The following is a 12,693-nucleotide window of genomic DNA, read 5'->3' as shown; positions in this document are numbered from 1 at the left end:
CTACCTCATCAACTTCTTGATAAGTAAGTACTATTCCCCCCCCCGCCCCCCTTTTTTTCATCATTCATTGTTTTTAATTGACTAATCATGGTACCCTCCTTTTCTTGAAACAACAGATCCAATTTAATTTGTTGAACAGCCAGGAAAACGTATATTTAATTAGATTGTGAGATCAATCTCAGTCTCTATCCCCTCAAAATGAAAAGGAGCATTTCTCTCTACATGCTAGAGGAGTTGAAACCAAAGCATCCCTTAATTCAATCTTCTTCTTCTTCTTCTTCTTCTTCTTTTTCCCGGTGAAAAGGGAATAATTATTGAACTACAAGTACGACCTAGGATTAGTCTTAATCCTAGGGCAGCAAATATGTACATACTTTATATATGGCAGATATTGTAAGATTTGAAGAATTTAACTTACTAATAGTGGAACTGGAACAGAATTATATCCAGTCTGTAACAGAAAGCTCAGACGAGGACCGTAAGACATCAAAGGAGAAAAGATTGGAAAATCTAAGAAAGAGTAGACCAAGAATAGCAAGAGGAGAAATACAAGTATGGGCCAAAAAATACATGTTCCCTGATGAAAAAAGGCAAGAAATTATGAATATCTTTGATGAAAATTGGAAGGAAGACATACATGTTAATGTGGAGAATCTTTTCCTCATTCTTCCTCCAGAACTGAAAAGTTATATAAAGCACCATCTCTGCTTTCATATGCTAGAGAAAGTGAGTTCCTCTGGCTCTATATATTTCCTAATTAACTTTTTGTCCCCATGCATGCATGATGAGTAAGAATAGTACTTCATTCATATATCTACACTCCCCTAAGAAAGAAAGGTATCGTTATAAAAAAAAAACAATTGACGGTTCTATTTAATATTTATGTGAGAGGAGCAACTGCATGCCTTTATGATTGATTTTCATTTTTTGAAAAAGAGTTAGGAATATGTATTAATTAGAATTTTAAATATATACTAGCCTCTGACCACGTGCTCACGCGCATGCTCAAAGACTCTTCTATTTTTTGGGTAAATTTTAATAATTTTTTGATCTCTTACACAGAATGCACTAAAAAATTAAACGTGTGAATCTGGGCTTACTAAACTTAGGAAGACACTTCCCAAATCCAACTCCCACAATACATTCTAACATATATTTAGATCCGGACAACATGAAATAATTACCTCTAGAGATGATTGAAAGTTCAATATAGCTATGAAACACCCTTGAACGTTTAGACCCCCAGATACAAAAATACCAATTCAAGCTTTCTATTAAACAATTAATGTGTGGAATATGATAACAAGCTTATAATGGAATTGATAAAACAATCTATACCAAATATAAACACATCCACAACAGTAAATATAAGGTAAAGATAAAGGAAAGAGAGATGCAAACACATGGACAACACACGATGTGTTATCGAAGAAGAAACCGAAGTTCTCGACGTAAAACCTCTCCGCCGCCCTCCAAGCGGTGATAAAATCCACTAAAGAATATAGTTGGGATACATGAATAGCAGAAGACCCTTCAAGCCTAATCTACCCAAGTACCTAAGCCCTCCAAGCTTCTTGCTCCAATGAAGTTACTCCGAACCTATTTCTTCTTTAGCTTCCCGGATTCCACTAATTGACCATAGCATCAACCAATGTATATTGATTCCTTTTCAAACTGCTTCCCAAAGCACCAAATGGACCTTCTCACAGACGTGGGTGTGGTGAGATAAGGGTTTGGTAAATGACCTCTCAAGGGTATGATAATGGAGAGGAAGAGAGTAGAGAAATTTGTAGAGTCTCTTTAGATGAAGATTGGGGATGAATCAATCTTGTTTTTCTCTAGGATTTTTTCTCACAAAATTCTCTCTAGAAGCTCTTTCAATATGATGGGTATAAGGGTGTATATATAGTAGGGTGAGAAGGGAATGCAAAACGTCAGTTTTTGCCAAACAGGGCAAGTTGGCGACTTGATCTCGCGGCTTGACCAAGTCGCGAATTCAAGTCGCGACGTAACGGCCTGGCCAGACTGGAACTTTTGTCTTGTAGCGTGACAGTTGGCGTGACCCTTCAGCTTCCTAGTGCGCCTCTCACGTGCCTGCCTTTCGCGGCTTGCCAGTCGCGATCTACCCGCGAGCCCTAGCCGCGAGACTCTGTTTTTCTTGCACACTCTTGAGCATTTCTTCACATCTTCTCACACACTACCCTTACAATTTTCCCTCCTAAAATACAGGGTTGCTAAGTGCTAAATTACAAGCAAATTGGTCACGGAATAAAGCCAATTAAATGGTTGATTAAATTCAACCTTACAATCTCCCCCTTTGGCTATTCCGTGACAAAACCCTACAACAGACTCTAGACTTAAACGTGAGTTGGGAACAATTGGAAAACTCACTCACACCTAACTCTAGATTCTGTAAAGCTCTTGAACATATGAATAAGTAATTCCTGAAACACAATAACATAGCAATATTATTGTATGCAGAAAACTTAATATGCATATAGAGCAAAATAAGCATGATCAAGCAAAAATGAACATAGGCATAAAAGCAGTAATTCATGGCAAGATCAATACCAGTAGTCACTAAGCAAAAGTGATTACTATGTTCATTCACACAAGGAATGAACATCCGGACAGCAAAAATGATAAACTCAATTGAAGAGTATCATTTGCAAGTCCAACACTCAACCAATGCATACAAACATATATGCATCTAGGAACAATCCTACAAGGGCACAAGAGTGTTGTACTTAAGGTAATGCAAAGCATTAACAAGTACCAAAACACAAAGCACAAAGGCTGCATATGCAAAGTTTTGTTTTTGTAAATACATGGCACAAACCATACAAGCCTACAATCAGTGCATAAGAACAAGAAACAACCCTCAAAGTTTACAAAAGCATCAATGGGTACAAACCACAAACAAACAATGCTTAAAGCTGAATAACATCATACTATATAAGTAAACACCAAAGATTCACAAGTGTATCAAACTTAAAGCATAAATACTTAAAACAGACTAAAAACCACAGACTAAAAACCAGTGTATCACACTTAAAGAAGACACATAATTGAACTCCCCCTCAAAAAGAGCACTCCCCCTCAAGAGCAACCCCAACATTTCTCCCCCTTTTTGACCGGAATGGCCAAAGGGTCAGTGATCCTGGCTGGTATGAATGCTGTCAAACTTGGCAGAGAGTACATCTAGCTGGTCCTACATTGCTGTCATCCTTTCTGTCTGTTGATTCTGAACATCGCGGATGGTATCAAGTCTCTCCAGAATGATCTGAAGGGTATCAGGAGGAACAGGTGATGAGGTAGAAGGTCTGATCCTTTTGACTCTTACTCTAGGTGTGGAAACTGGTCCTGCCCCTTCTGCTTCAGTCTCCATAGGATCACCTTCTTCATGGACACCCTCTTCTTCTTCACCTGGAAGACGACTCTAGATCCGTACTAGAGTAAATTTGTTGATAGCTGATAGAGGAGGCATGGGACTGATATCTTGTGGGATTACAACCCTTTTTTCTTTGAAAATTCTCATGAGAAGGCTTGGAAGCACCAGCTTGGGCCTTGAGGTGGTTTTGGTTTCATCCATTATAGTGTCAAAAATGTGGGAACTGATGTCAATAAAGGTGTTTTCCTTAAGATCCATAAGAAAGATGGCTCTAGCATTCGTCAATGTAGTCATCTTCCTTCTAGGGTACATATTGTACATCATAATTGTTGTTAAACACCTCATGTCTTTGGGAAAGTCAGAAGTGTTGAGACATCTCCTTTCTAGAACTCCACCAATCTTCTTCTGGACAGTTTCTAGAGAGACCATTCTGTCCTTGTAGTTCGTAAATTTATAATCTTCTAACCCCTCCAGTCCCAAAACCTTATCAATGTCATGAGCATCTAAGATAAACTCCTTTTTCCTCACCCAACAACTCAACTCTTCCTCCTTTATCACAACATTGGCATAGAATTCTCTGATAAGTGGTTTACACACTAAAGGTAAGTCACCCAGAAGTTTATCCCAGCCTCTTCCTTCAAAGCATTGTGGAATGAATGTATCCCTCAAGTCATGCAAATCCACAAATCTCTCCTGGATAATTATTCCTTTTACGAAGGAATCTCTGTATCTCTCAAGATGTTTGACTGATCTAAACAGGTTGCTGTCCATTTTCAATCTCTTATCAGCCTTCTTAGCAGGAGTCTTTTTCTTAGAGGATGTGGAAGCCATCTGTAAACACTCAGAAAAGTTCACAACAAGGGCACAAGACAATATGTGGAAATATACTCAAATTAGTAACAATGTAATTATAAGGAAGAACAGAGTATTGAGCAACAACACAAACCAAGAATAAATGAAAACAGAGAAATAAGACATAACATAGTAATCACAGATTAACCAAGTTCAGTCTGTAAAGATGAAATTTTCATACAGACAGATGAAAACAACTGTCACTGAAACTTAACCAACAGGACATGGAATGTGCAAGATAATCCCTAGAGGCAGGGTCACACTCAAGATGTGTAAATACACACACAGAATAGATTGAACCACATAGACATAAGGTCATACATATTTCATTTGGGAAAACATCACATAGAAACCAACAAACCGTATACCCAAAGGATATACCCATAAAAAATCAAATATCAAGCATGAAAACCCATGAATGAGAAGGTGAAAAACATGAAAACCATAATGGAGTAAACCCAAGAAGCCAGGCATTACTAAGAGGGAACAAACCACATCATCAAAACACCATTTTTAAGCATAAAAGATCAGAATACCCAAATAGCAATCCGAACAGTAAAACACAGAGATTCAAGAGTATTTTACATAAAACATGAAAATGGAGTAAAGAATAAGAAAGCCCATACCTTTTTTTTGAAGATTTATGCAGAAATGATGCAGAAATGAAGGATTTTTCAGTGATATTCGAAAGCTTTGAGAGAGAGAGTGAAGAAGACAATGAACAGTCGCTGAAAATCGAGAGAAAATTGAAAAATAATTTTAAAACTGTCTTCAAAAATGCAAAACACGCGTTTTTCGCGACTTAATCAAGTCGCCAGATCAAGCCGCGAAACACTGTGAAGGTAAGATTCTAGAAAAATCTTCTAAGTGTTTTTCGTGACTGGAAGGTTTAGTCGCGAAGGAGTCGCGAGCTGAGCCGTGAAAATCTCTGAGTAACCCTCGCGATTGGACCTTCCACCCGCGAACAAGCCGCCAAAATGAGCCGCGAATAGAGCAAAACTCAAAATTTTCAAAAAATTTCTAAGTCTTTTTCGCGACTAGAGTACTGACTCGCCAGTAAGTCACGAAAATCTCTGATTGAGCTCGCGACTGGGGCTTGCGACTGTGCTGACCCGCGACTTAGTCGCCAAAACAGGGCAACACTGTTTTTGAAAAAGTTCCACAATTTTGTAAAAGCAAAGTACTTTCCAAAAATAAAACAAAACACTCAAAAATCTTTTTGTGTTTGACCCACAAAGATTGAGCATGTGAAAACACATTTAATCAAGTACAATCACACAAATGAATATGGCATTTGTTGAACATAGACTTGTGTGATGTGTGTGGATATCAAAAGTGAGATAGTTCTTAGTCCAATGTGAAGCTTCAATGATCAATTCAATCAAGGCATACACAACTAGCACTAGATTATGTGACCTATCTCAATTATAGAAGCATGCATATATGACCTCCCACAAGAATTTGATAACAACTCTTTGAAGCTTTTCATTTGGCTCCATATACACATCATTTGCCAATTTTGAGCAAAGAAACTCTCATTGAGAGATAGATGCCTGAAATTTTTGATATTTCAATTAATGAGTTAGCCTTTGGCTTTTTGGACATCTTTCATACAATTTATTTTGGTCGCTTTTCCTTTTTCCTAGTCAAATACTAGTATGTGCGACAGGCTTTTGCAGCTCAATATCTCTTTTCATTTGAAGATTTACATTTAGAGAGCTCTATTAAAGCATAAAAATAAAGAGTGAGAAGATATATAGGCATGAGTCTATGCATGTCTCAAGATCAACAAAACCATTCACTAATCATTCATGACAAGGTTGAAGATCTATTTACAACAATCACATAGATTTCAGAATTTCTTCCACAATGATATGAGTGCATGAGAGACAAGCTAAGCTCATTAAATGCACAAAGCCATTGGTACAAAGGTACAAGGCTAAACTAGCTTTGAGACAAAACTCAACAAAGTGATCAAACTTTTTGGATTTTCAACTTTTTATGTGTTTTTGGATTTTTGACACGAAAGCAGTAGAAGAATTATCATAAACAAGAAAGTGAGAAAGAATTTTGAACACAAACAAACCACAAGGTAAACAGATACTCAAAAACACAACGCAAATAATCAATCATATCCACAAAGCATAGGAAGAATTGATGCATGGACATGTTACAATACTTATGCATGAGTACCCTTTGTCACCCACACGTCACGTGTGTTTGGGGTGATATCCTTGACGGATCGGGTACGAGAGTTAGGACTTTCAAACCTCCTGTTGAAGCTCTCCAAGCAGGTGGTGAAGGCACCGATCATCTTCATCACGTCCGTCATTCCTAGATCATTGTTTTGACTTCTTGGTTTCTCACCACCCCAAGACCTCTTGTCATTCCTTCTTCCTCGTGTCCGAGGTGCGCTTGCATTGTTGTCTGCTCTCAGCTTTTGACAGTTGGGTCTAGTATGCCCTCGTAGTCCGCAATAGTGACACACATACTTAGTTTTAGGACCCCATTGTGGTCTTGAGAGAGATCTTGCTCTGGTTTCGTGTCTGCCCATAGATTGATTTCGGGGCTTATTCACCATCCGTTGCTCACTCACATTCTTCTTCTCAGCCTTAACATTCTCAGGGATGGTTTCTTCTACAGTAGACTCTATGACCTTCACAAATTTCACTTCTTTGATAGCTTTGGCTGATGAGCTACTTCCTCCGGTATACCCCACTCCGGACTTATCTGAAAAATGTTTTTGAGACAAGATAACATCTTCCAGCTTTCTGGAGGAGACCCTTTCAATCTTGGCTTGCGCTTGCACCATTTCTTGCTCAAGGAATCTTACTTTGGTGTAAACTTCTGATAACTCTCCATTTAGTGTCTCAATCTCACATTTAGCTTCTTTATATCTAGCCAGTAGACTTTTGTAGTCCTCTTCAGCCCTTTTCATCTTCTTTACTGCCGTCTTTGCAACCCTTGCATACTCACCTGATTTCTCAAGAACTAAAGTACAATTCTCTTGAATACTCAAAGTACCTTCATCCTCTTCAGCTTCAGATTCTTCAACAACTCCAATAGATTCCAAATCAGAATGTTCACCAAGCTCCTTCACAAGTGTATCCAAATCATCTGAGGATTCCACATGAGCAATGGTCATGAATGCGGAGAAATTTCCTTCTCCATCACAGCTCTCGTCAGAATAAGAATTTGATGAGTCCGAATCACTTAAAGTAGTGGCATACACCTTTCCCTTCGACTTCAAGTAGTTTGGACATTCCTTTTTAAAATGCCCATGCCCATTACATTTAAAGCATGTAATTCCTTGTGAGGATTGGGAATCTTTACCATCTTTTCTTCGGAAGTCTTTCTTCTCTTTTTCGGCACTCTGGAATTTTCTTTTGTCACCAAATTTTCCACTATTCTTGAACTTTAGGAATTTCCGGAAGTTCTTTACAAGATACGCCACATCTTTATCTACTGTATCCTCTTCCGAAGATTCATGAGACCCTATCCTCTCATCAATTGTCTTAAGAGCAAGGGATTTGCTCTTCTTCGCTGAAGGAAGAGACAACTCATATGTCTGTAGAGAACCAACCAGCTCCTGAACCTTGATTTCATCAAGATCTTTGCTCTCTTCAATGGCTGTAACTTTAGCACGAAAACTTTCTGGTAATGACCGAAGGATCTTCCTTACAACTTTAGACTCCTCCGTCTTTTCCCCCAAATTAAATTTTCCAATGACCACATCGTTTAGCTTACTATAAAAAGAGGCAAAGGACTCATCCTCATCCATCTTTAGCTGCTCAAAGCGAGTGGTCAGCATTTGAAGTTTGGTGTCTTTCACCTTCTTGGTTCCTTCATATGTCGTCTCTAGAATCTCACATGCTTCTTTAGCAACAGTAATATGAGAAATCCTGTGAAATTCTTCTAGAGAGATACCACAGAAAATGGCATTCAATGCTTTACTGTTTGCATTAGCTGCCGCAAGAGTTGCCTTGTTCCAAATGGATTTGGCATCCACTAGTTTTGTCCAACCTATGTCAACTGCATCCCACACAGCTTCATCCATAGAACACAAAAACGCCCTCATTCGGACTTTCCAAAAAGCATAGTTATTACCATCAAAATATGGTGGAGCAGTGAAAGATTGAGACCTATCCATCTCAACAAGGGGTCAAGGATCACACTTAGGTATTAACACCACAACAAGTGTACCCGCTCTGATACCAATTGAAAGTTCAATATGGGTATGAAACACCCTTGAACGTTTAGACCCCCAGATACAAAAATATCAATTCAAGCTTTCTATCAAACAATTAATGTGCGGAATATGATAACAAGCTTATAATGGAATTGATAAAACAATCTATGCTAAATATAAACACATCCACAACAGTAAATATAAGGCAAAGATAAAGGAAAGAGAGATGCAAACACATGGACAACACACGATGTGTTATCGAAGAGGAAACCGAAGTCCTCGGCGTAAAACCTCTCCGCCGCCCTCCAAGCGGTGATAAAATCCATTAAAGAATATAGTTGGGATACATGAACAGCAGAAGACCCTCCAAGCCTAATCTACCCAAGTACCTAAGCCCTCCAAGCTTCTTGCTCCAACGAGGTTACGCCGAACCTATTTCTTCTTTAGCTTCCCGGATTCCGCTACTTGACCATAGCATCAACCAATGTATATTGGTTCCTTTCCAAACTGCTTCCCAAATCACCAAATGGACCTTCTCACAGACATGGGTGTGGTGGGATAAGGGTTTGGTAAATGACCTCTCAAGGGTATAACAATGGAGAGGAAAAGAGTAGAGGAATTTGTAGAGTCTCTTTAGATGAAGATTGGGGATGAATCAATCTTGTTTTTCTCTAGGGTTTTCTCTCACAAAATTCTCTCTGGAAGCTCTCTCAATATGATGGGTATAAGGGTGTATATATAGTAGGGTGAGAAAGGAATGCAAAACGTCAGTTTTTGCCAAACAGGGCAAGTTGGTGACTTGATCTCGTGGCTTGACCAAGTCGCGAATTCAAGTCGCGACGTAACGGCCTGGCCAGACTGGAACTTTTGTCCTGTAGCATGACAGCTGGCGTGACCCTTCAGCTTCCCAGTGTGCCTCTCACGTGCCTGCCTTTCGCGGCTTGCCAGTCGCGATCCACCCGTGAGCCTTAGCCGCGAGACTCTGTTTTTCTTGCACACTCTTGAGCATTTGTTCACATCTTCTCACACACTACCCTTACAATTTTCCCACCTAAAATACAGGGTTGTTAAGTGTTAAATTACAAGCAAATTGGTTACGGAATAAAGCCAATTAAATGGTTGATTAAATTCAACCTTACAATGATGTTACTCTGTTAGGAATGTAGACTCTATAATAAACTTTAGTACCTGGGTTGTCAACATGAAAGGACTTAAAAATGGTGGCATATCATTTGTAGCACGAACTTCACGTCCCCTACCCGTTGATTGCAAACTTTTATCCTAAAAACATAAAACAACGTTCATTACAGAGGCTACATACAAAAGTAGTTGCTGCTATGGAGGATAGGGATGGAGGGAGAACATTTTAACTACTTAATGATAATGGGTGGAAGTTTGAAGTTGTGTTTGTGAGAATTTGTAGGTAGATTTTTTTTAAAGCGAAAGTTCATTGTAGTTTATCTTATCCAATTGTTAATTACTTTTTTTTTGCTGGGAATATATATATATATATATAGATACATATATATATATATATATATTTTTTATATATATATTTTTTGGATAAAATTTTTGTTGCAAATATTGGTGGTTAGTTAAGGAATAAGAAAGAATTTTGAACAATTAATTTTTTTTTAATAAAAATAAAAGATAATGATTAGAAGTTAAGAGTAAAGCTTCAATTGAAATAAGGAAAAAAAATTTGAATTTAAATAGGAGAACGTGTACCTGGGATTTGAAGAGGTATGCTAAATTTTAGGAAGATGGATGAACATGGGATTTGATTTTTTTTTTTTTTTAATTTAGTTATTTAATTTAGGATATGTGTAGGATATGTAAAAAGTGCGTGGACTATATCTAAATAGAGATAATGTATGCAAATTTTTAGGAAAAAAATATGTGTCAAACTTTTGAAATTTGTTAAACTGTTTAGTGATAAAAAGTTGCAGACAATTTCATTTTGACAATTAGGGGGGGAAAAAAAAAAGACTACGTTTATGGGAGAAAATAAAACAGTTTTATATTTATTTATTTCTTAAAAAAGAAGAAGAAGTTGTATTAGTAGTTGACTACTAACGTGAGAGTGAAATGTGGTGGTGGGAGAAAAATTGTTTCTTTTTTTTATTTTTTATTTTTTTAAATTTAGCTAAAACTTAGGAGTTTTTAAATTACTAATTTTACATATCTAACCCTATTATTTAAGTTATACAAACAAATGAATTTAAGGATATTTTAGGCATAAAAATTGAGGAATCTAAACAGGGAAAGCTCCTTAAATAGTAGTATAGATTATGGTGATAAATGAATAAGTTTTATTAAATTTAGTTCAAATAAACCTATGGTAAAATCCTACTGAATTCTATATCCAAAATCAAATACCATACTTGAGAAAACAAAGAGTAATGTTATAAATACAAACTATTTTATAACATTTTTACAAAATGTTGATGTGGCCAATCTCTTATTGGTTTTCATTTATACCCATCATTAATATCACTTTTTCATCTACTAATAATCACTCGCCACATCAGTAGTTTATAAATTTTTTTGTAAAATAATTTGTATCTCTAATATTATTCGAAAACAAAATGTTTAAAATATATTTACAATTTAATGATTGTGTGTGAGAAAAAAATATATAAAGATGAGATATAAATAACTTTCTGAATGATAATATGAAGTATTTTTATATACATGCATACATCGTACTCTTAGGGGAAAAGAACTGTACTTTAATATTTGTAAATTTGATAATATGATTTTTTTTTCATGCTCACAAATATGCCACGGACATGATATATATATATATATATATAAAATTTCTTGTCATTATGGCATTATTCATCTCGATTGCTTTATAACTTAGGTGCCAGTGCTTGAAAATATGGAGGAACGATTGTTGCATATGATATGCGAGTCTCTGAAACCAATCTCCTATAAGGAATACACCTACATTGTTCGAGAGGGAGAGCCAATTGATACTACTTACTTCATTACACGAGGCATTGCATGGACCTACACAACCCGTAATAATAATGGTGAAACAACTGGCTCCTCACACGCTGAGTGTCTTGAAAAGGGTCGCTTCTTTGGAGAAGAACTTATACAATGGGGATTGGGAGAGGCCTCTTTGTCTAACCTATTCAGACTCCCAGTTTCTTCGAAAGTAGTTAAATCCCATACAAAAGTCGAAGCCTTTGCTCTAATGGCCGATGACTTGAGGAATATAGTCTCTAGAACAAAATTTTATGTTAGTGAAGAGGAATTGGAAACTAAGGTAGCTTCTATGTTTCAAGCAGCCTTGCGCGGCAAGAAAGAAAAGTCTTCCCAGTCTGGTACAAGCGGCGGGGACGAGAAGTTACCAAGTTCATCAGGTACACAAGTCAATTAAAGCACTGCTCGTTCAAGCTGAGACCTATTATCTTCAGGATATCATGAACAAATGTGTCTACTTTTGAAGAGTTAATAGGTTAGAGAGTAAAACTAAAATCATTGTTTTGCCACAACGTTACAGTCTTACAATCGTGCGTGTATTTATTGAATCATTGTATCACAGGGGGCAACTGTTCAAAAGTTCAAAAACACTTGTGATGTTAAATTATTGATTGTTTTAAAAACTTAAACTATTGAGATACGATAAATTTAATCATTAAACTATATACTTCTAAGTTCTAACACCTCTTTATGTGTGGGCAGAAACTACATTTAATAGGTGAGACTCAACACAAGAGATTTTAAATGAGAGGCAGAGTGGAGGAGACTCACGTTTTATTTTTTAAAGGAAGTTTCAACCTATGATGTCTACTCCTGATGATAATAGCTCTTTATCATTAGATCAAGACACTAGTTAGTATTTTTTTTTTTTTTTGAGAGAGAGAGAGAGAGAGAGAGAGAGAGAGAGAGTTCAAACTAACTGGTATTTTATTTATTATTTATATTTTCATTTTCATCAATTTCAACAAATTGGACTTACTAAACTGAACTGGACCACAATGGACCAAAGTGAACTGAATGAACCAAAGTGAACTGAGTTGGACCTAAATGGAACAAATTGGACCGAAGCAGATGTTTATTATCTTAATTTCTTGAAATTGATGAAAATGACACATGGTTCTCTAAGTAGGAGCAGAATTGGACCATTTAACTTGACATGGAATACTACATTAGCATACAGATATGAGTACAGTGGTGCAATTGGATTTTTTTTTTTTTTTTTTTTTTTAGATAGATTTTACTTTTTTAATAGGAACTTGGGTAGTTT

General features: G+C 36.8%; 1 protein-coding gene across 1 annotated transcript; it reads left to right on the top strand.

The window, feature by feature from the left end:
- The first annotated feature begins 336 nt into the window (after positions 1 to 336).
- Positions 337 to 11,849, top strand: LOC136069641 (cyclic nucleotide-gated ion channel 1-like). The gene is made up of 2 exons (XM_065778375.1): positions 337 to 726; positions 11,299 to 11,849. Exons 1-2 carry the CDS (start codon positions 382 to 384, stop codon positions 11,821 to 11,823), a joined length of 870 nt encoding a protein of 289 aa, XP_065634447.1. The 5' UTR covers positions 337 to 381; the 3' UTR covers positions 11,824 to 11,849.
- Positions 11,850 to 12,693: the final 844 nt, after the last annotated feature.

Source organism: Quercus suber, unplaced genomic scaffold (assembly GCF_002906115.3).
Source record: "Quercus suber isolate HL8 unplaced genomic scaffold, Cork oak 2.0 scaffold_182, whole genome shotgun sequence".
Classification (NCBI taxonomy): Eukaryota; Viridiplantae; Streptophyta; class Magnoliopsida; order Fagales; family Fagaceae; genus Quercus; species Quercus suber.
Note: the sequence above shows the minus strand (reverse complement) of the source record. Positions and strands in the feature narration are given on the sequence as shown.

What these genes read in the sequence shown, in the direction of transcription:
- LOC136069641 (XM_065778375.1), top strand. Translation starts at nt 382, where the DNA reads ATGGCAGATATTGTAAGATTTGAAGAATTTAACTTACTAATAGTGGAA. An exon ending in GCTTTCATATGCTAGAGAAA is followed by an intron (nt 727 to 11,298) that starts GTGAGTTCCTCT and finishes TTTATAACTTAG; the next exon opens with GTGCCAGTGCTTGAAAATAT.